This window comes from Melopsittacus undulatus, chromosome 6, assembly GCF_012275295.1.
Source record: "Melopsittacus undulatus isolate bMelUnd1 chromosome 6, bMelUnd1.mat.Z, whole genome shotgun sequence".
Classification (NCBI taxonomy): domain Eukaryota; kingdom Metazoa; phylum Chordata; class Aves; order Psittaciformes; family Psittaculidae; genus Melopsittacus; species Melopsittacus undulatus.
In genome coordinates, this window is record NC_047532.1 from 3,551,494 (window position 1) to 3,576,072 (window position 24,579).

Below are 24,579 nucleotides of genomic sequence, written 5' to 3' on the forward strand. Positions count from 1 at the left end.
GTCTCCTATAGCTGTAACACTGCTTTACTTCTTAGTAAAGGAAGCGAGCTTGCAATGTTTGTGTCATAAGAGGATGTGAGAAGCAGCTCTTCCTTACCTCCCAGATCTGCACTGCAGGCTCCCTGTTCCTGTCCTCCCTGAGACATGGTGCTTCACAACCCCTCATGGAAAAACAATAGGAAAAGCTTTATATTCGAGGAAACACTATTGCTGTGACCAACAGAGGATGCAGAGATGAACAACATGCAATAGAACTTGTATTGTTACCTGGTAACTCTGAAAAGGTCCTTCTTCCCTGCTGCTCCTTCCCAATTAGTTCCAGTACTGCAAGGTCCATTATAACCGGTCAATGCATTTCTAAACAAAGACTTTCAATGTGCATTCTAATGTCTGTCTTCAGATCAAAAATCTAACTTCCCTTCTGGTTTTAATCGAGGCCTTTCACCATCCCTCAGCAGCAAGAGCATTCTGTCAATGGTTCACCCAAAGGGTTTGAAACTCAGTGCAGAACTATGTTGCCATTCCCCCCCAACACCAAAGCCTCCAGCAGTCAGCCCATTTCAGATCAATGAGACATTCAAGGGTCTCTTAGAGCAGTTATTGTGAGCCTGTTGCAACAGTCTTGACAGTGTTTGGATAATTCTCAGTGTTTGTTTACTGCTGGGAGGGCTGTTCCAGCCCTGGACCAGCAGCTCTGTTCTCTTTTTCTTCCCCCTATAGGCCCCACACTATAGAATGAGGCCCTGAGAAAGGGGGTTTGTTGGAGGAAAACCCCTTTCTTACAATAAACCTGACTCTCACAGGGAGCTGTTCTAATGCAGGACTCCAAGTAACAGGGTGTGAATTAAATCAGGTGTTTTTAAAGAAACCTAATCCCAGACACTTCACATACTCACCCACATTTATGGCACTCAAACACACACAACCCTATGGGCAAAACCTCTTCTGATACAGAATTATCCACACATCCTTCAGGAGAGTAAGGAACTGGAAGTGACACTACATTTTGCTAGTATTTTCCAGCTGAAGTTCAGTTGTTTGTGTAAGTGGGGGCATTACCCAAAATGATGAGGTATCACCACTGGCTTTGGTTTTACTGAGACCTATTAAACATATCAAACCTAAGGATTACAACAAAACTTACAACAGCAAACCACACTCCTTCCCTTCTGCCCTAAAGACAGGAACATACTTGATACCACAACGCTAAGAATTCCTTCCAGGACTTAGTCCTTTTTGATCATGAAACCTCCAAACGCAGTCACAGACAATGGTTTGCATTTACAGCAGAATAAGCAGGAATCAGGCAGTGGCTGGTTTTGTTTCATTCAGAAACTCAGTTGTTTACCAGCACCATGACTCTGTGTCAAAGAAAAGTGGGTGTTTTGCTCTATGTTACCTTTTACACTAAGTGTAAAGGCAGAGACAACCGGACAGGCTGTGACTCACCCCCTGACATGCACTAAAAGCTGCTCCAGATCTTCCAGGACACAGAGTGACAAAACCACTTGAAGAAGGAACCGGCACCCACAGAAGGAAATGCTCTTTGGACACACACACACCCCAGTTAAAAACAAACACAGACACGGAGCTACATGAACACGTATTTACTGCAAGTAGCTCTATGGAAAGCCAAGTCAGATAAATATAAACACTATACAGAGCTTCAAGCCAGTCTCCCAAAACCGCCAACGCGATGTGTTTTACAAAGAAAACAACAGAACAATATTTACAATGGAAGACAAAGCCAGATCAATCAGCTCAACTCTCAAACAGATCTGTGAAGCAGAAATAGCAAATATAATGAACAGTTTCAACCATATATGTTTTTAGTTTGTACAGACAAGAACTGTCCAATATCAAATTAAATTTACAGGACAAACATTGTTCTATCATTGGTATTTTTGTACTATACAGCAGCATAAACGGGTAGCTGGAAGGTAGTATAGAGAGTGATATGTTTTACATCATCCAAAAATGTTCTTCCAGCACAATACTGAATAAATTAGTTGCTGTAAACTAAGAGATTCAAAAAGATTGCATATTTATTATGCCGTACCTATTAGTATTTGTACCACTACACTTGAGGTTACCCATTTACTTATTTATTCAGCATTTATTAAATCAGTGCTGTATATTGTACAATGGCAGCCTCAGGGATCTAATCTGAAATAAGTATGTAACAAATGTCTTCAAAACAGCTTCTTCCTTTCACAATAAGTGTTTAGAATGATCTTAATCCAAATTTTGATTTCTTAGAAAAGATGGAAAGCTTTATGAAAAGCTGTATGTATTTGCAGTACTAATTTAAGAGACCAACAGAAGCTATATGGCGAGACAGTAACATGGTCTGTAAGAGTGGTCTTACTTTCAATTCATGTTTAGCAGCAACAAGTATCTGTACCAAGTTAAACTCCTCTTCCAGAATCCAAAAGGGGACTGTGCTTTTAAACCCTGTAGCAACAGTTTTGCCTGTCACTAGATACTGTGTAAACTGATTGCTACCATGTTTCCAAAACAAAAGCCTTTGTATTTTAATGCCGTGTACACTTTAATACTACTCAAAAATAGATTTGGGTACCCATCACCGAGCAATGCAAGCCGACAGCGTCCGATTTGTTGTGCAAACTGTCCGAGCAATCTTAAGGTTGTATGTTGGAGGTGAGGCAGCCTGACAGGTCGGTTGTACAATATACACTGAGGAGGACAGAACAGCACGAGGATTCACGTACCGCTTCCAAACCCTTCACCAATCAATCATCAGTGGTTTTCCTCACACACCACATGTACCAACACCTCGTGTCACACTCTATAGCAGTGCCCAACACTCATTTCAAACCCCCCCAAAAAATAAATCAGTACAAGAGTGAAGCACTTAAATTGTAGAAAAATCAGGGCTTACTTCAAATGGGCATCGTTCACCTTTGTGGGAGTGGGAAACAACAGTTGGTGAGCCCACGTTTTCCTTTTTCCCCCCCATTATGCTAGGAAGAACAGAAATAGCCCCAGATTTAAGATGGGACTTTGGTTGAAAATAAGATCAATCAGGGTGGTTCTTCTTCAGAAAGCTACAGCTGAAGAGTATAATGCAGGAGTCACAAATGCTGGGTCCAACCCTGCAGCTCCCCATTCGAATGCACCAACAAAAACCTCATTTTACACAATCGTATTTATAAACAAGCATCTCGAGGGTAAGAACAAAACAATTTACAAGACAACCAGCCCATTAATCCTACCTTGTACATACCAAGATTCTGAGCGAACAAAGAAAGTAACTCAGTTTAAGCTCTGACAGACATTTGAGTTAGAATACTCTAGCCTATGATCGAGAAATACCTCTTGTACCATAAAGCAAAACCTTAAATAGAGGAAAAAAAAAGGCAGAAGAGGCCTTTCCTTCTTCTCAGACCCAGCCAGTGCCTGGGATCACCCCCAGCTGACATGCACCTCTCCATCCATCCCTCCATCCACCCCTGCTTCTGCCCGGCCACCTGAAAAATCCAGAACTGCCAAAAGATTCCTAAACAATACATGTTTTAAGCTAACCACTTGTTAATGTACCAGAGAAGCAAACCCCATGTTAAACAGACAACCAGAAACCAGCTTTGACTTCTCAGAATATAAATAAAAACAAGTATTCATGGGAGAGGCAGGAGGAAGGAAGGGGCATACAGGGATCTCCTATTAGCATTCACGCTGCCTCCCAAATAGATATGACATGAAAGACCAAATTCCATCACCAAAGCACAGCTATGACAAAACAAAAATAAATCTCAATTCAAATTAATTCAACTGTAGAGAGCTGATGTCTATGAAAAGAAATTAATTAAAAGGATGTGTGTCCATGTCCGTGCTGGTGGAAATGAAAGTAGCCGGCTGGAGCTGAGCTTTGCTTCCAAAAGCACCACACAGTTTCTGGAGTTACCAGCAGAAAAGTCTTCTCTTCCCACAATGGTTTCCATGGCAATGCAGTCAGTCTAGAAAGGAGGGGAAAAAATAAGTCAGTGACATTTGAATGCAAGTTATATCGGAAAAAAGTGGTTTCTAGTGAGGAGAATGCAGGGAGCTTATCCACTGCAGGAGTGCAGAGCATGGGTCCTTCATAGAGCCCATGGACACTTCCAGATGGCAACAGGCTCGGGAATCCTGAGCCATTGGGAAGAACTATGAAGCCCGAAGCCAGCCCTGAGGAGCTGCTGCAGCCACAAGCTGGCATGTGTATGCTCCATCCCTGGCAGTGTTCAAGGCCAGGTTGGACACAGGGGCTTGGAGCAGCTGCTCCAGTGGAAGGTGTCCCTGCCTGTGGCAGGGGGTGGAACTGGGTGAGCTTTAAGGTCCCTTCCAACCCAAACCAGTCTGGGGTTCTATGACACTGGCCTGCTCACACCTGCACTGTGGGAAGGACCAAAGCCTGCAGCCACCCATCACCATTTCACTTAGACATCAATCCTCTCCCTGCACAGAGCAGGGGTGATCCCTAAGCACCAGCGCAGGATGAACGCAGAGCAGCTCTGTTCACCCAGGTGTAATTAAGGCTGTGGTGAACACTCCCATTGACAGCAGGTACAGAACAGCAATGCAAACACTGCCTGCAATGCCAGCTCCAAGCAGGGAGCAGCAAGTCATGACAGCCACATGCCCTGGCCTCAACTTTTCAGGAAGAAGCTTAATTTAGTTCTAACAAGAAACACCTGAGAGTACAGTTTCCTCTCTTTCAAGGTAGGCAACAGAAGCACACAGCAATGGCAGGCAGCCACCTTCACTGCTCTCAGCAAAACCAGTGGCTCAAACTGACTGGAAAAGGCACACTACAAAGTGCTTGGTAAAATGAGGGAGGGGGAAATACAATCTTGTATTAGAGGGAAATACTGTTGGGTGATGAGACAGAAATGAAACTAGGAAAGAGGACCCTGAAGCAGAACAGCAGTTCTGCAGTTAACCCTGCATGTGCCAAGGTGAGGGTGACTCAAAAGGCTCCCAACACAGAATGAACTGATGAAGGGGATGTGAACACTTCCTGCAGCCATGTGAGCACAGACTGAGCAGCACATAAAAAGCTGGGTTTCAGCACACTACAAAGTCCCTTTTGCTCCATACAGAGCCACTGTGAACACGAAGTTTAAGTGTGGAGCAGTACTATCAGCCAGATGACCAGGCTACACTGGCTCCCAGTCCTGATGGACTGTCCCCTTCCACCACTTCCATCCCCTTGGCCAAGCCTGGGGGCACTGTTCCCTGCCCATCAGGTGGCTTTGGCCACCTTCTCTTCAAGGTTTGACGGAACAGAAGAGCAGGTTGCTCTCATTGAGAAACAACAGCTACATAAGAGATTCAATCTTTAGAAAGCACCACAGAAATGTAGTCTACTTTTCCCTTCAAAGCCATATAGCACAAGGTCTCTCAGTGTCCCTGAGGAGGACTGGGGAATGCTTCACCATGAAGCACAGCAATGGCAACGTGGCCTGCTGGAATCAACGGTGTTTCAGAGCTTAATCCTGCCCATGCTGTCCTGCAGGGCCACAAGGCACTCAGTTAAACCTCACTGCTGAAGGAAGCACAGTGCTTTGCTGCCTCTACCCCAGGAACATGCTGCAGAACACCTCCAGAACAAGCATTATAGATAATAATGCAAACCTGTATGTTTACTTACATAACCCATCGTACAGCACGCACACACCAACTCCACCCTGAGTTAAAGAAGCACTGGTTTCCGTCCAGCTAAAAATACCAGCCCTTCACAAGGGAAAAGAAAGAATAAAGCCAGAAGCAAAAAGAACAAAGCTGAGCTGAGCTCTGTGCCCTTGGGACTGCCCCAGTGCTTGGCAAAGGCTGCCCATTGCTCCAGAGACAGTGGTGGAGCTGGACATGGTGCAGTACAGAAGGGTCCTTCCACTCGAGGGGAAACTCCCTTTCATCCCCACTCAGCCCACACCAGGATCTGGGTTGCTGAGTTTCATTTTTCAAGTCCATAGTGATTTCAAAACGGCAGTAACTTGGGTTTCCACAATTCAGGGAGGCAGCAGCCAAGATACACCCGCAAGCCGAGAATCTCTGTCTGTATTAGTTCACAGGCATCACAAGATCACTACAAAAAGCAGAGCGTGATGTGGTTAGTGATGGCTTTGTTTTCACAAAAGCCAAGAGAAGCTATTACTTTTGAAATGGTTTTTCTCTTTAGAAAAAGGACCAAAGGAGGAAAATAGGCTCCAGAGCCGGCACAGTGAATCACACCTCAACCATGCACACAAGTCAAGCATTACAACAGTCAAAGCTTCTATATTAAACTTATATTCATGAAAAATTAACCTTTACCAGCATCCCCCCCACCCTTTCCTTGCTGTGGACCTGTAAGCTTACATAAAAGGAACTTCAAAAACTGTCTCTGCCTTTGTCAGGACATTTTTCCTCCACGCCTAACACACAAGGCACACCTGAAAGCCGTTTGACAAGTTATTCTAATCTCTCCAAGCACATCCCCAAAACATTTTGAAGAGCAAAGGCCCAGTGGTTTGAACCAGACAACCCCAAGTGGCAGAACTCTATACCTGAAGCTTGAACACTTAAGAACCTGAAAGCTTAACCAATGTTACATTCAAGATACTTGGAGGAGAAGAGGAAGAGCTTAAGAGCAAAAAGACCTGCTTACCTCCTAAGTTTGATTCTGTGAACAAGCCTGGCTTAACTCCAAAGGCAGCATGATAACCAATTCCACAGCAAGCTCACCAGGTAACTCAAATCAGAGGGCAGACTAACACAGGAACCAGAAGAAACTGTCCCCAGCTAAGCCTCATTACAACTTATAAAATCCCTGGATGTCCTGCCTTAAACACAACATTAAACCAGCATAAAGGCAGACTCAGGACCTCCCTGCAGCATCCCTTGTATGGGTTAAACATCATCTCATTAGTTTATAAACATGGGACACACACAAATTACACTTGAGCATGTTTCCTCTTCATTTTTAAGCCAAAACAGAACTGTGGGAAGTGTAAATAAACACAAGGGAGTTTCACATAAACTTTACCTGCAAGCTGATAACAGTCTCATAAAGCCTTGAGTCTGTCAGAACTGGAGTTATTGGTTGTCACCACTTCTCTAATCCCCTTGTTAGAGCTGGAAATTTCAATCTTGCAGTTGGAGCAGTGCAGCTGGCTGATGCCCTGAGTCATCAGCTCTTTGCTGAAAGCATCAAGCGTGTGTATGTATATATAGATACGAATTGACAAAAAAGATAGAAAAGGCAAAAAGGAACTCAGGAAACTTGACCACGTTAAAAAAAACCCAAACTTCCCTCTGAAATCTAAGCCAAGACTGAGGTCTTGCAAGATCCTTCCCACAAGGAATCTGCAGCCACCACCACTTATGTGAGTGCGTTCAGGAGCCTGTTCCACCACTGAGCTCCAGGCATCAAAGAAATCCCATGTCACACCCAGGGGCACGTGGGGTCTCCAGCAGGGCCAGGGACAGTTTCTGTGGTCACAGTCAGAAGCCCCGATACTGATATCTGCCCAATGAAGCTGTATGAGCTCCCACTGATGTGGCTTCCCCTGCCACATCCTCCCAGACAGCAGATCTGAGTTGAGCCACCCACTGAACTGGGTCTCACAGGGCTCAGCTGTGTGCCAGGAGTGAGCAGGAGCCTGGCTGACAACAGAGCACTGCTTTTGTTTGGAGAGGCACCTGTAGCCAGCTGTGAACACACCACACATGCACCACAAGCAAAGTTACTAGTCAAAGAGGTGTAAAATGGGTTTAACATAAGCAAGAACAAGGCCCATGTCTGTTGTGCTATTGATACCCAGAGCTAATCTGTGGATTTCCACCTCTGCAGTTCCTTGCTGCAAGGAGGATCCTTCAGAAGTGACATGGGTTTATTTAGCAAGGTTGCACTAGTGCTCACTTGTTAAGCTCCTTGGTGGCTCCTGACAGTGCTCAAGTGGGGCTTGGAACAACCTGCTCTAGTGGAAGGTGTCCCTGCCCGTGGCACAGGGTTGGAACTGGATGAGCTTTAAGGGCCCTTCCAACCCAAACCAGTCTGGGAGAGTAGAGAGTAGATGAGGACACAATGTGCTCAAAGAAAACAACGCAGCTTCTGTGAAGCTGGATGATTTTATTTCAGTCTTCACAATGTAAGATTCATCACCAACATTTTTCTATGTTAATAGTCCAAATATGAGAACTGCTGATCACCACCAAAAACCAGATTAGCATTTCATTACAGATACCATGTGTCTTTGGCTCAACACTGATTGAACAGTAAAGGAGCTGTCAGCAATGGGTGAAATAACTCTTGTAAAAGGAAAATAAATGATGAGATACAAACTAGCTGGGAAGGGAGTGACAATGCCCACAAAACAGCCCAGCAGACCCTCGAAACATAGATGCCATCAAATAAAACCCAGTGGCCAGATGAGGCACAACAAGCTGGGAGATAACCTTCACTTGCAGTGTAAACACGCAGCTGTTCCTGGACTGTCATGAGCTCTTCCAAGAAAATCTGCTCAGCCTACCCAAAAACATATATTTGATAACTGATCATGACAGATAAGCCACAAAAACCTGAACCCAGACCCCCCCCAGCTGCTGGAGCAGCCTAGAAATGCACCCTACACTGAGCTTTTCTGTGTATTCAAACCTCAGCTCCACTACCAGACTCTGTACAGAAGTTTCAGCCTTTATCCAAAATTGAGCTCTGCTGCCTCAGAATACAGAAAACAACATAAGTGCTACCTCCTACAAACATTGAACATGGGAAACTGGTCCAGGAAGCATCCGGACATCTACACAGAACACCTCTCAAAATACATAAGTTCAGACAATTAAAACAACGTTCTCTTCATTACACAATTGTATTTGAATTCCTCAGTTGAGGATGGGACCAGATTCTAAAGCCACACAGAGCTGCCAGAGCCCTTCAGAGGAACAATCAGAGGAAAAGGATCGCAGAGGCAGAAGAGAAACTAAGAGGGCAAGTATTTAGAATGGGATGGCAGTATGCCACTGCTCCAAAACGTCCTGTTTCGAATTAAGGAACACATTGACAAAGTGCTCTCCAAGTTTTCTATGCTATAATAACCTATAGCTTTATAAAAGCTGGGGTAGAGGATTAGGTAAGTCTGAATTCATTGGACTGCAACCCCAGTGCATTCCATTTGAAAACACATCAGGTGAGAATATGTCCAATTTACACTTCATGTCCAGCATCTGAATTAAGGTCATACAAGTCAGGCCACTTTGAAGCAAAGCAAGAGTGTTTAAGACCATTACAGACAAATCCTGATTCTCTCAAAGAAATCTATACTAACCAGTATCTGTTTTTACAGGAAAGGCTTTTACTGACATAATTCTGCAACTGATTCCTAAAAGGATAAAAGCTTTGCTTACAGAAGATATTAATCTAAGATAATTAAATGATTAAAATCTCCACGTCAAAGACTGAAACAGCTTAATGCTTTCTGGAGAATGCTACTGAAGTTCTCCATTTCCTGAACTTCAGGTTAGGAGGAAACAGGAATTCATCTGACTTACACACATCAAAAGCAGGAGAACAGCCCCAGACCTTGTGGTGCACGTGGCCATGCAATGTTTATGTTATGCAGGAAAGCACAAAATCCCTGTGCCTCCAAAAGCACCGTGTCCCTGCTATCAAGACAGGGCAGGACTACAAGGAGTTCCATTTCAGGCCTTACACATTGCATGCAGGTTGTGGAGAAAAAGGGCATTTGCCCAGATATATTCTTCATAAATTAGTGATGGGTTTGGGCTTTTTTTCACCCCGTATCTCACCAAATAGAGTTACTCTCCTGTATCATTGCCCTGTTTCTTTGAGGCCTTACTTTAAAGACATAGCTTGCTAGAGGCAAGTGGTGTTATTTGAGGAAAGCAGAATTCCACATACTTCATCCAACAACAACCTAACAATGCTCAAGATTGAGCTGATAGATGTACTCTGTGCGTGCAATTTTACTGACTTCCCACAAGCAACAAAGAAAAAGCAACACTTGTTTTAAGAAAACCTGTTCCATGAAGCCCTTTTCACTGGATGGATTATTTAAACACAGGGACTGGTAATAACACACCCTTCTCAAAATGTATTTCTAAAATTCAGAAGGCAAAGTTACTCTTACACATAATCTTTACCCACAATTGTTCATTCAAAACACGGTTCTGCTATTCTTAGTGCTGAGCAATTTCAGGAGCTAAAAAACATCTCCTGTGCTTCAAGATCATCTTTTATTCCCTCTGCACAAACACCTTATCTTTTGCAACAGTGGCTTCTTTCTCTGTTTTAATAAACAGTAGCCCTGTTTCTAGGAAGGCCTTACGCACACTCCCTCTTTTCATCTCTTACTGATACTGTTCCTAGAATTAGGAAACTTGTACGCAGCTTTGGCAGGGGCCTAATGCCAACTCAAACTGCACTGGACAGCTTGACAAGAAGGTGCTGAGAGGCTTGGAGATGGTTTTTAAACTAAATTTCTATTACAATATAGCAAGACAATACTAAAAAATTAACCTCTCTCCACTATTCTAGCCAAAAAGGTGCTGGAATAACTGGAGAGGTTTAGAGGACTGCAATAACACTCATGGAAGGTGTGAAGCAGGTTCCTGGTGAGGAACAGCCGGGTATTAGGGACCCTTCAGCCTGCAGAGAAATATTTGGAAGTATCAGGAAAATAAAGATGATATTCTATCACAGGTCCCTGCTGTGTACAGTGCAGGAAGCTGCTGGCAGCACACTGGTTACATGCATAGCAGAGGAGGATACAGCATCTACACCATCCTAAGTGCATGGAGAGACTAGATAGGGTTTGTTACCTCTTCCAATATGCCAATGGGGGGCTGCCAAACAAAGCTGGTATGGAGCAGGGTCCAGAACAGACCCAGAGAGGTCTGTGCGCAGCATGCCCTGCCTGACTGACCACAGGCTGCTGTGGATACGTGAGTTTACACAGGATCAAAGAGACTGGAAAAGTACTTGGATTAAAGATCCATAAAGGATTATAAAACAGCCAAATGACATCAGGCTCAGGAAATCCCCCAAGCTGAAGGAAATTAATAAATAAATCAGAGGCTGGGTGTATGTTTGTGGGAAAGTATTATACCTGCCCTGCTCTTCCTCTGCTGGGTGGTGTCTGCTTGCAGGCACAGGTCTTACCTTGGAGCAAGCCAAGCTGTTCTTACAAACACAACTAAGAGAAAGGCCAGTGTCATTCATGGCTAATGAAACAGCTCCCACCTTCCCTGATACTTCCTTTCTACACAAGGTTTTTCCTCCCTACAGGAAGTTTCACCTGTTCCAGTTCTTCCCAACCACTTCAGTCACTGATGCTTGGAAGCATTCAGTGCTACCTTCTTCCTTCACTTCTGCTGCCATAAATGACTGTCAAAGGCAGAAACTTACTACATGGTCACATACTCAAGCAGTTACTCCCTCCTCAGCCCTACCTTCTGCCCATGCATGCCTACACAAAAGGAGCCAAATAAAGCTTTGCCATCAGCCACCTTCTGCTACCACACACACAGCAGTGGCACACACCCATTTTTCACATTCTCTAATTATCAGATTATTAAGTCTGCATTACCATTAGGATACCCAAACCCCTGGCTTGTGCAGGGAAGAAGAAAGGTTCAGGTTGCACTGCGTGTGTGGAGCAAGATCTTCTCAAATCACAGCACACGCGCAAGAGCCAAGGATAGGACCTTCAGCTTCCAGGAGCAGCTCAGGAGCTCATAAGGACAGAGTTAAACTGCCTACACACAGACCACTTTTAATCAACAGTGTGCAACTCTTGTTTGGCATTTCCTTGTGGAACACGTCAACATTAATATTTCAATCACTTATACCCTCAACAGTGAACTGAGCCTCGCTGCTGCCACCACTTCCAGACTCACCACAACCACTATAGCGTCTGCTCAACCTGATCTACCCACACAGAAATAAATGGACTTTCTCTTGTCTCAGCCATCATTTCACACTCCAGCTCCAGCAGGACACCGCAGCAGTGATAAGTGGGTGACATCCACACTTCTCTGTCTAGAGCCAGGCTCCTAATGCTACAACATGCTGGTTACAAATCCTAGAGGTGAATGTATCTCTCAAGCCACACTGCTGCCTCCTCTCCAGTGATAGAAGATTACCCAAAACTCAGAGACACCACCCAAAAAGCCCTTGCAACATCAAGAAGGAACCAGTAGTAGTGCCAAGGCAACTCCATCACCCCAGGTGCTTCTTGGATCAAAGTCTCATAAAGAAGAGAGGATGCAAGTCCATATGACACAGCCTAGGGATGCTGCACTGTGCTCCAGCACACATTCCTGCATCCTGCTTGCACCGAATCCACCAGGCACATGGCTGCAGGAAAACTGACTTACAGAAAGGAAAAAGAAAACAACAAAAATAAATGAGAAAAGAGAGAAATCATATTCCACCTCTAAAAGGGAGAAGTAAACACTAGGACATGCTCCTAACTCGGAGATACATGTTGGCCCACATTCCTCTTACTAAGATTAATATCCTGGCCAGTGTTCTGACATTTACCTCATCCTTTTCAAGTCACTTAAACCATTACAACCACTGTATTTATAGCTACCTAGCTACCTTCCATCACTCCCTGCTGTCTGCATACCCTTCCAAGTGCCTCCACCAGCTTCCTCTCTCCCAACCACTTCTATCTCTTTGAGGCTGGCTCTTATCTTCACTCTGCCAATGGCAGCAGCCTTGATCTTTATCTCACTCTCCACCCCATCACATTAAGTTTCATCCATCTCCTTAGCTTCATCTTTTAAATTGCAAGCTCCTAAGGACAGGGACCATCACATTTACATTTGTGGCATGGTACAGGGACCTCCATCCTGCCTACCTGTTCAGGTTCTGCAGCGAGCAGAGATCATGTCTGCAGCGACAAGCTTTCATTAACAGACTCACTGTCGCAACACCAACTGAATGACCTCAAGATCAGACCTGTTCATTTTCTTCTCAGCTCATTTCTAACTGATTTCCTGTTCACCACAATCTGCCATTTGAAAACATCTTGTTCTAAAAGCAAACAAACAAAAAACACACCTACCCCACCCCAAAAAAACACCATGGAGTTAAATATAGATGGCAAACACCTCCCAGAGTGTCTCATGGACAAAAAGAAAATATTCTGGAAGTCTGGATATTACTACTGCAAACTCAAACAGCTTACAAAGTTTTCTAACAAACTTAAAATACAACAAAAATACCCCAAACATCTATATAGCAAAGAGTTTCTTTTTGCCCCTTAAGCCATATTGGTTCAGACTTCAGAAACTTCATTGGTTTAGACTTATAGAACTTAAAACATGTTCCTTCGTCTGTACTGATGGATGTTTTACCTGCATCCACCTTGAGCTGAAGAATGCCCTTGGCCAGCCCACCAGCCTCCAGGACTCTGACCAGAAAAGCAAAGGCTGCACCATTTCATAGTTGGTCTTGGCCAGTTTGGCCCAATTGCCAACAAGGTGCCACAAAAGACACTGAAACACTAACGCCTGTTGATAGCTAAACCGTTTTCACACAAGTAAGGCATCACACGGTTCACCTTAATACCTTCTCTAAGTTTGGTATGCAATAAGCTCTCATTTATCTAACAATGCATCTGCTTCAAGGTCACCCATAACTCCCCAAACTCCTGGAAGGCCAAGAGATCTGTGTGAAAGAAGCACCAGTTCCCAAAAAAACCTAGTTCAGGCTCAGGCTATCCAGCATCAGAAAAAGTTATCCTGCAAATTCAGCTGTTCAGCAAGAGCCATAAACAATAAAGCAAGCGGGCTTGGCATCAGCATAGGAGCAGAATCACTCTATTCCTTGTGGAAGGAGGATATCATTCATTACTGCCTCTACGAATTCAGAAGCAAATTTTACCAGGTTACTTGCACACTTCTTGGTATAATTTCCCATGATTTTCAGAAAGAGAAAAAAACATTTTGATATCTTCAGTCATTCCACAAAATCCTGTTCTCCTGAAAGGAAAACCTTACTCCAAGTTGGTAGCGTATTTATGAGCCTTTCATATCCTAACAAAGAAGAAAACACTTCTTACCTATTTTATGCTCTAAATAATAACACGATTTGATACTTAAGTTCATAATATACACATGCTACACAGTGAACACAAGCATTGTTCACCTTTCAGTAGTAATTTAAAAGTTTTTCATTTTCTTGAGTCACATTAAGTATCATCAACCCTGAAATCACAGCCAAATCTTAACTACATTAATTTCAGTGTAAGCCATCCCTTTCAGAAACCCTTTCATCTCAGAAGAATAAGGATTAGACCTTACACTTAACTCACAAATCATTGGCACACAACATATATATATACACACACACAAGCAGTCTGAATTGTTAGCATTCAACCATATAGCTAAATTAACAGAAGAGTCATGTTTTGAAGTTAAGCAGCCTTTGCCCCTTGAGATACAGCTCATGACCAGACCAGGGCAGAAAATTCTTGCTAGCAGCCTACTACACTGCTGCTCTTGGGGTAATGCTACACCTGAAGCAAAATCTCCACAAATCCAAGCACTTGTATGTTCAAGATCATTTAGATAAGATACTCAGCAACACCTCCGAGATGCCTTTGATGAGTCAGGCTAATTTACCTTTCTCTTCCCTCTGCCCTCAAGTATGTCACAAATCCCTATTGATCAAGGTTCTCATCTAAATCCTAACCGTCCCTAAGCCGAGTGACCTTTACCGAGATGCAGGCCTTGATTAAAACCAGAACATGCTTTTTCCTGCTCTCCTAGTCATTGCTTTAACCTGTAAGACAATAGCACAACTTGATCATTGGACTGCTGTTAATACACAAATGCTCAACGTGAAAAGAAGTCAAACAGCAAATTTTAAGAGGGGGCCATAAGACAGCTCTCCAGCCAAGTCAATATACACCACTGAAGGATGTGTCATATGATAATGCTACACATTTAGGACAAAACAGTAGTAATAATACATCCCCAGGCTCCAGAAAGGCAGACTTGCTCACCTGCATTTCAGTTTTAACACTCCATTTCCCTTTAAGTGAGGAACACCACGTTTGATCACAACAATACTTAAAATTGTAGAGTTTGTTTCCTGCTTCTGCTCAGAAAAACAAACTTGTTAGCACAATCAACATACTGGACACCATTCAGCATGTTTTTGGGAGCACCACAGACCCACAGAGAGTGCACACAAACACACACCAAGGTACGACACAGTACTATAAGCTCTTTTTAGTGCCATCCAAAACCTCAAGGTATAAACCCTCCCCCCCCAGCAATCACGATGAAGAAAACTTTATTAAAGATCCTTTCATTTAAAAAAAAGAGCATATACAGAGGGGAAAAAAAACAAACCCAAACTCTGCCTACTGCTAACATGCCACTGGACATACAAAAAACCCCAAAGAAATACCTAGCGACAAACCACCCCAGTAATCCCAGGCTGGAATACAGGCACTGGAAAGACCATGTAGGAGCTGCAAACGTCCTGACTATTGGTACTCCAACAGGCCACCCCGGGCGATGGGGAACAAGGAGCCCTCAGACATCGGGGGAGGAAGGGAAGCTGTGAATGAAGTTTTAGAGGGAAAACTAAAAGGGTGATAAAGCATTTAAGATTTCACCAAAAGACTTTAAGAAAGGCAGCAGTATGAACTGGCACCTGGTGACTCCCAGAACTCCATGTGCCCACCAGCTTTAACCTACAAGACAGCTATGAGCAGAAAGGTTTAGACTTCCAAGAAGACACGTGTCACCATCAGCTGCATCCATGGGTTTGAAGCCTGGGAAGCTGATTCCCAGAAGCATTTCAACACTGACTACAAGTGTTCTCTCTCAATGGCAAGGGAACATTCTTGTCCCAGCTTTTTTCACCCAAGCACAAGTCAAACCCAACTGATTCTTGGTCAAATAGGTCATAATTAGCTCACTCCCATGCCACACGACAAAAATCTGTTCTGCCTTCAGCAGCTCACATACTACTCAAGAAAGTTACCTTGGGTATTTTTAAGCATAGCTGTAAGTCACTCAAGACTGTTAAAGTGGCATCTGTTACAGCAAGATTCAAATGGTTTGGGATTTGTGTGTTGTTTTAAAGAATTATTATCCCAGCATTCCCTCAAAGATGTAGGACACACAGACGCTCGAATGGGCTTCAGTAGGGTTCTTCAAGCTATTTTTAAATGGGCCCGTGCATTAACTATTCTGCCAATACAAAAGAGCCTCAGTTTGAAGCAAACTTTGAAAAACCACTAGTCTGAAACCCAAAAGGGGCAGTTATTTGCCTGGTATCCCATGAACTGTAATTTACTATATTAGTAATAGCTAAAACTTCCAGCTTGTGAATTTCTCAAAGTATATATTGTTCATTATATTCTTCGATGATTTTGCATTTGAAACATGCAAGTTACCAACTGGACAATTTGGAACACTAGTTTTGCTTTACAGCTGTTCTTGGTTTCCATCCCCTCAGCTCCCCAAAGCATACACAGCACTCATGCCCAGTGTAGCACAGGAGGAGATTAAAGAAGTGAGGAACATTTAAATCATAATCCCACACTTCAGAGAACCTCTGAAATAATATCTTAGCATGGTGTTAGAGTATCAGGTAGAGATAAGATTAAAGAGTGGGTGTAAAATAGGTAGGTTGATATTAAGCTGAACATTGTATTTACTCTGAACAGTGTGTTTTGGTTTTGGAGTCCAGGGTATCTTTGCAGGGTGAATGTTTCTAATTAAAACTGAAGAAACCTGTATTATACAGGACCCATTAGGCAGTTTATTGCCGCCCCATTCTCATTCTCCTCCCCAGTTTCTACAAGGTCCAGTAACAAGGTATACACTAGCTAAGCCCTGTTTGAAGTAGCTTTAGTGTTCTGTACTCCTAGCACAAAATTTCATGACTCAGATTCATGTAATCAAAGCTGCAAACCGCTTGCTTCAATATTGTGAAACAATTTTGTGATGAAACTGTTTTGCTAATGACCTCCTTAAACTTCAAACACTAAAAATGAGAACCTTATATACTTTTTATCACCATCATTATCAACATAAACCCTCAGTTCAATTTTGCCTAAACCTGGAATAAAAGTTTAATAGCAAGTCAGCCCTGTTTACCATTTCCCATTAGTGCCCTCCCACTCCTCCCTCCATGTCATGAATGGAGAAAGGAACAACAAAAACTGATTCACATCAGTGAACCTGAACCAAGAGGAGTCTGGGAATTACAATGTGGGGGCAGTGATGCATTGGAAATCACGCTACCACCCTCAGCAGCCAGAACACAGCTGAGTCACAGAGTACAATATCCCATTTAAGCAAAGGAAAACAAAACAAAAAAGCAAACAAGATGGAGTTGGGAAGTGTTTTCCTTCCAGCAAAACTGCAGTTAAGTGGGAAAGAGAGAAAGTTCTCTACCTGAAAGAATTCAGTAGCTATAGGATAGCTCCTTTCTAGGAAGGAAAAAGTAAAGGCATCCGCTAAATATATTCCTTAAGAATGAATTTAACCACAGAGCATTTTTCAAGGAAAAGGACTGAAAGAGTGGGATGCAGAGGGAAAGAAAAGACAGCACTCAGTTCCCCTAAGCCTCCAAAAGTATTAAAACCATCAGTTACACACAGGCACACTACAGCTCTTCAGGGTACAAGAGGTTTAAGAGCAAAGCTTCATTTTCACTATTTAAAATGGAACGTGAAAGTGCTTTTCTTCACTACAGAAAAAAACTAAATATTAAAAGCTTTATTGAAGCAGAAACTGTTAAGCTATTTCAGGAATACAGACTTCTACAATCATACTTGCTATAGCTTAGAGACGTGATTTACTATGTGAATGAAAATGGTATCTTTATCATCCAGAATTTTAAGTCATTACTAAGAACAGATACACACCACAATTTACAATGCTGTGTTCAAGTCTGGTGAGCTGCTTTTAGCCTTGGACTAGTCCAAAATCTGGTTGTCCCTCCAGGAGCCACCTACAAGCGAACACACACACACACACCCCCTAAACCCCCCCACTCTCCTACCATATACCAGCAATAGTTTATTTAAAGCTGTTAGGCCTTGTTTGGGAGCAGTGGTTTTTAATTTTGTTTCTCTTTTTAGGACTAGAAAGCAACCACCAACCTAAGCTCTTCCTATTTTCATGCTTAATTTCCTGCCAAAGCCCATGCTTTTCTGCACAGTTGCTTTCACTTCATTTTCACATTTCGTTTCCAGAGAACTTTAAATCACATTGAAAACCACCAAGTTCAAGTCTCTTGCCCCTCTGCAGCTTCTAAAAGACAAGGGGGAAGAAAACCAAGCATAGGGCTGTAGGTATTTTGCTGTGGCAGTAGTAAGCAAAATGTTTACTATAAACACAATTTACAAACCCATTCTCTCTTGACAAACACTTTCAAGTGTAATATTTACAGTACAGCTGAAAGGAAACAGTCTCTGGGGTTTTTCTCCCACCCCTCTCCGTTTAGTATACTTTATAACACAGATTTTAGTCATGATGGGAATAAGATCAAGCAGGAATTCTGGTGTCTTTGGGGGTGCTTGAAGAAATAATCACTAATCAGCTACAGCAACCAGAGTGCCTTTGACTTAGCAGACAAATCTGAAGTGCTGAAAGACTAACTTTGGAAGAAAACACTCCTTGGACTGGCAGTTTTCAACGTCTTCTAAATTTGATTCCAACCAACAAAGCAAAGCAGAGGAAAAAAAACCACTGAGGCAAACCACACATTTCTGAGCAGCCCCAAGCAGTGCTGCCAGACTTCTAATGGCATGCGAGCTGAGTCAGGCTTATACCTTCCACTATTAAAGGCTACATAATTTTAAGCTCCTGCAATACCTTCTGCCTTTAGACACTGCGTTTTAAAGTGAAACTAGGAAAAAAATAAGTCATTTTAGTGTTTAAGACTGTAGTTAAGAATGAAAAAGCCAGCAGTAGCTGGCCCCTTTACTGCCTTCTCTGTTGACAGAGAAGTAGACAAGTATCAATGTCCAACAGCGATTAAATATTTCCTCTTAGTACTCATCAATTATTGACTACGCATACATTTGCACAGAAAGGAAAACAGCATTTCCAACACACACAGCTTTCTATCCGGGAGGGGGTGCATTACCGTAAGGAGTTCAGTGGGTCACTAACACCAGGAGGAGGATTATGCTTTGCAAGTTACAGTGCAATGCAGTGCTTGCACAAACACTGATGTGCCTGCGGCGGACACACAGAGTACCACTAACAGCTAATGACTGTTTTTGCTCCCACCATGACAGCTTATCATACTGGGCATCCCTCCTCTTCCCATCATCTTCTCCCTACCCCCAACACCTCCAACGGCACTACCTTAAACCGGGTCAGAGCACTGATCACTTGAAAGCTAACAGCTTCCCTCTAAAGGTTCAGACCTGGAACACACTGCTCAGAGCCTGCTCTGATCACAGGCATTCCTCACCTGCTATGCAAAAGGCAGATCCCTCTGCAGAGCAGGGGAAGGGCTAGGGCTCAGCTACTTGGATACTACCAACTGGTGAGGGTAGAGGGTACAGGCTGCAGCAGTCCCCCACCACCCCAGCTAGCCAAGAGGGGATGGCTTCTCCAGAGGATACAGGGGTACTTTGGAGACCAGAGCTCAAAGGAGCACACGTCAAGGGGAAAACAATCAAGGTCTGTTTGTGTATGATTCAACTCCATCAGTGTGGGCAGATCTGCACACAAAACACCCTAAACCATGCATCTCACCTGTATGTATTGAAAAGAACAGATCTAAGCCCCCAGTTTTGATGTCTACACCTAATGCAGCAATTTTCAACTTTTCCCACCCACGACACAAATCACAAAATATCAAGTTCACCAAAAAAACAAGTGAAGAGTCAGTTATAAGAAGGGAAGAGGAGAAAAGCAAAGGGAAAAAAAGAGCTAGCATAACCTCAGGACAGGAACACACAATATGAGCTTATGATAAACAGTTACACTAGCAAAATTCTTTCATAAATTATCAAGGCTGATGACATTCTGGTAACACCTCTAACTGCCTAGAAAAGTCACATGCATCCTTTAGGCCAAGGACCAGGTCCCCTTCCATAGTGGTTCAGCAGGTAGAATGCTGTACTAGAATGATACAGGTTATAAGAAACATTTAACTTGCTCTTAATACAACACTGTAGCACTGAGAACCTAGCTCCTACAGTTAAGCAAGAAAGGGAAGTGGTTTTAAAGTTACTAACCTTTTCTTGCAGCGTTACACTTGAGTCCATCGGATCTGCTGAAGTCTATGCTCACGTAAGCTCCACTGTCCAAACCTGAAGTACCATTTTGGAGGTGGCAAGTTGGCGCTGTAGTACTTGCCTCACAGCTTATAGGATCATCACGTAAATTCAGAGCAATGTAGTTTAAGCCATTCTGAAATCCAGTTGAGGTATCCCTGGACATTTTGCTTTCCTGACCATCAGAAATGTTTTCATCCGGTTTTAACCAAACATTATCAAATGAGGCAGAGCTGTGTCTTTTGCTACTATCAGTAAAGAATGAGGAGGAAGTTGTCACAGTCCCAGCAGAAGAGAATGTTTCAGAACTGTGCCTCCTCCTGCCTTGAGGATCAGCTCGAATCACTTTCGGTCCCACTGGAGGTTCAGAGCTAGGAACAGAGAAGCTACTGCTACCAGCATATCGATCGACAATGCAGAGTCTGTTAACTATGGAAGAAGGGCTGTCAATCTTTACACCGGTGTCAGATTCAGCAGCAAATGGTCGAGGTGGTGTTGCTGCCATGTTGAATGTCATCTCCGTGTAGTCATCAGTCCTGTTGTTGGCAGTGCTCACACAAGCAGTACCAAATGAGAGCCTGGCATAATCAGGATTCGGTTGGTTTCTAGGAATACTGGAACTTCCATAAATTGAAATATCTGTTAGAGAGTTGGACAGTTCCTTCGCCACTTTTGGTGACTGTACATCCAAGTCAACGCTCATATAATCAGAAAGCGGGGACTGCCTGTGGTCACTACTTGAGCCTAGAGATGATGGGGATCCTTCTGCTGATAAGGAATATGGAGTATTACTTGCCTTTTCATTAAAATCAATATTTATGTATTCACCAGGACTTGCTGGCTCAGGTGGAACTGTGCGATCATACATTCTTGGGATAGTGTTACTCCCTCTTGTACCCAGTGGGAGCCGGGTGGGCCTGGTAGCCCTGTTTTGCACAAGTCCTTCATCTGAACTTTTCACCACTGGCAGTTTAGAGATGCCATTAGCCAGAGCCTCACTGCTGACCCCTTTTACATTTTCTGGTCCACCATACAAGAGTTTTCCAGGTGAAGACATTGGAACATACTCACTGTGGTCACCGTTCTGTCCTGATAACGCCTTGAAACTTCGGGGCAAAGAAAAATATGAACTAAAACCTTTGGGAACAGAAGCAGTGTGAATATAATTCGAATCACTGGGGTGCTTTGGAGCTGAATTACCAGGTGACATATCCATATACTCATTGTTGGCAATTTTCTCATTACTTCCTTTAGAAACAAATCCAGTTAAAGGGCTGCGTACAGGAGAGGAGCTGGCCTTCGGAAACATCATCATGTATCCTCTGGAGTCAACCTGAGATGGTGACCACGAATTGTTGATCTGTTTTGGAACAGACATACTTTTAGGAGTCATTGGCAAGTAATCACTGTTGCTGGATAGAGAAGATGCAACTCCTGGCATCATGGGCATGTACCCATCATCCCTGGCTTTACTCCTACTTTGGTTACATACGGAATCGAGGTTTGCATCACTGTACTCCAACTCATGGTTATCTTTCAATTTTGGGGTTTCAGAGTAAAGTAACCGTCCATGATTTCCTGCAGAGTCTTCATCTAACAAAGCTGTTTGTGTTGTCTTCTGCTGCACTGCTACAGAAGTTGGTTTTGTTAGAGAGTAAGTTCTTTTCCTGAAACACTTTTCAGCCTCCATATAATCATCTCTTGAGCTATCATCTACCTGTTGCTTACTCATGGACATGTACTCACTCAGGCAGTTCTCCTCTCTGATAGGTGGCGTGTTTCCCAGGGAATCCGGTGTATTACTCCGGACCCGGAAGTACCTGAAGTCTCCAGGGCTGGAGCCATATTCATCAGAAGAAATAAATCCCCCATCGCTCGGAGAACCGCAAACAGATGAGCTAGAAGGCCTGGTCAACATGTCCGAAGCAGAGCCATGGCCACTACTGGAAGAAACACTGATGGGACTTGTAGTGGAGGGGAAGTGAGAAACAGGTAGTGAAGCAGACCTGGTGTGGTAAGATGAGCTGAAAGCAGCTCTCACGTACCTTCCGCTCCCCTCTTGCCGGCCCAAATTCATCCTTGCAGTATTGAGGTGTATCAGGCTCCCAGTCACTGACCTGAAAGGTCTGGTCATGGTTCCTTCTCCTTCGCTGGATGTTCTGAAGCGGTAAGAGCTGCTGCTTTTAGTGGTAGGAGGAGTCCCTCCAGCAACACTCTCAGTTCTAGACCTCCTCTGCAAGCCTGTCTGGCTGGGGGGCAGGTTGCCCAGGTGCCTCCTGGTGGTGATGAAGGAGATGGGATTCGTACCACTACCACCACCAGAAGACTGGCTCTTGCTTCGGGGCCTGAACTCTGCAAAGGCCTTTAGAGCTTTCATGGTGTCCAGGAAAGTCTCGTGCATATTCTGGGCAACCACCGAATCATCCACTTGCATCCAGAGCTCTCCAGGCCCAATGGAGGCAGATCTTCCCACTTCGATGAAGAAGAAGTTCTCAGAGTGTCCACAGCGGCGAATATTCATTAGCTGCAGGTGGACAGAGGGCACCTCCGAGTTCAGCTTGACAAGGTGGATGGCCTTGCTGGAGAGGCACAACCTATACACTCCAGTCAGGTTTTTTGTCTGTCCCAACCCTTTGGGCTTAACGTTGACCTGCCACACCTCCTTGAAGACAGTGCCAGGCCTCAGGGCAGCCCCGTAGTGCTCATCATCCTCATCCACCTGCTGATCGGCGTGGTCCTCCTGCTCCAGGAAGCCCCTCTTGCTCTGGCTCATGAGCTCACTGATGGCCTGGTACCAGGCCTCCTGCTCCGCCTCATTCTCTGCCAGCATAGCGAAGTACTCATCCTTGGTGTACAAGGCAATGATGTGCTTGTGCTTGGCATCGGCCCTCCGGCTGACGGTGAAGCACTGGTACAGGGGGATGACTCTCTTGGGCGGGGGGCAGCACAGGGAACCCGCCCCACCGGCCCCCGCCGCCCGCAGGCTGCTCTTGAACTTCTTCTCGCTGTCGTAGTACTCGAGGCGGGCGGGGGCCAGGTGGCTCTCGGCGCGCAGGACGAAGTACCGCTTGTGGCCGTGCTTCTGCTTCCGCAGGTAGCCGCACTTCCTCACGTCCTCACCGGCGGCGGCCGGGGGAGGGCCGCGGCCCGCCGGGGGGGGCTGCCCTCCGCGGCCCACCGCCGGAGCGTTGCGGCCCGCCACGGGGGCGGCCTCCGGCGCCAGGCAGAGCGAGGCGCTGGGCGAGCGCCGCAGCAGCAGCAGCAGGTTGTGGGGCTGAGGGGACGGGCAGCGCCCGCCCTCACCCGCCGCCGGGTCCCCCTCACCGAACACGCCGGGCTCCTGCTGAGGTACGGCTCCGCCTCCCGTGTGGCGGGCGCCCAGCTCCTCCTCGCCGCCCCCGGCCGCCGCGCCGCCGCCGCCCGGACCATTCATCCCACTCGCCATCTTAGGGACCAGGCAGGGTCCGGAGCGCAGGGAAAGGGGCACCGGGCGGAGCCGCGGGGATCCGCGCTCACCGGGGCAGCGGGCCGCGCATGGGGCCGGGCGGTGCCGTGCCGTACCGTACCGTACCGTACCGTACCGTACCCTCCCGCAGCCCGCACCGCGTCCGGCTACTCGCACTCACGCAGGCGGCCTCGGCGGCACCACGGCGAAAACATCACGTGACCCCGCGGAGGGCGGGGGCGCGCGCCGGGAGGGAGGCGGGGGCGGGGCCCCGGCGCTGAGGCGTGCGGGGAGAGGAGTGGGGGGGGGTGAGGTGGACAGCGGGGAGCCGGCCCGGCGGCCTTGAGAGTGACAGGAGGGACAGCCAATAGGGAACGGCAGCCCTTCCGCTGCCAGCCAATCAGCGTGCAGAGCCGGTGCGGAGGTGGCCTTCAAGGTCCTCTGTCCGGGAGAGGCGGGGCTCCGGTGGATGGGCACAGCAGTGAGCCAATGGGACGGAGCTTGAGAGGGGTGTTTCCTGCGCGGTGGAGAGGGGAGGGAGGGGAAAGAGGAGTGACCGGCGCTGATTGGCTGGAGGGAGGTGAGGAGCAGGACCGTTATCCAATCCGCGCCTCACACACACCGATGGCGGAGGCGGGGAACGGCGTGTATTCGGCCGCGCGTTAAGGAGGGAGGCGGGGCCTCGCAGAGATGGGCAGGCTCAGCAGCCAATCAGCTGCCACGCTACGGATGTCGTTATCTTCTCCCAGCTCCTGTTACAGGGGCGGCGGGGGGGGGGAAGTCTGCCCTTTACGCGCGCGGCCGCCGGCGGCTCTGATTGGTCGGCGGGGAGCTGGGCGGGGCCCGCCGCGCGCGCGGGGGGCG

At 45.6% G+C, this 24,579-nt stretch overlaps 1 protein-coding gene across 1 annotated transcript; it reads right to left on the bottom strand.

The window, feature by feature from the left end:
* Positions 1–1,592: 1,592 nt before the first annotated feature.
* Positions 1,593–23,886, bottom strand: IRS4 (insulin receptor substrate 4). The gene is made up of 2 exons (XM_034063956.1): positions 20,232–23,886; positions 1,593–3,977 (listed from the first exon to the last, which is right to left on the bottom strand). Exons 1-2 carry the CDS (start codon positions 23,713–23,715, stop codon positions 3,973–3,975), a joined length of 3,489 nt encoding a protein of 1,162 aa, XP_033919847.1. The 5' UTR covers positions 23,716–23,886; the 3' UTR covers positions 1,593–3,972.
* Between the last annotated feature and the right edge of the window lie 693 nt (positions 23,887–24,579).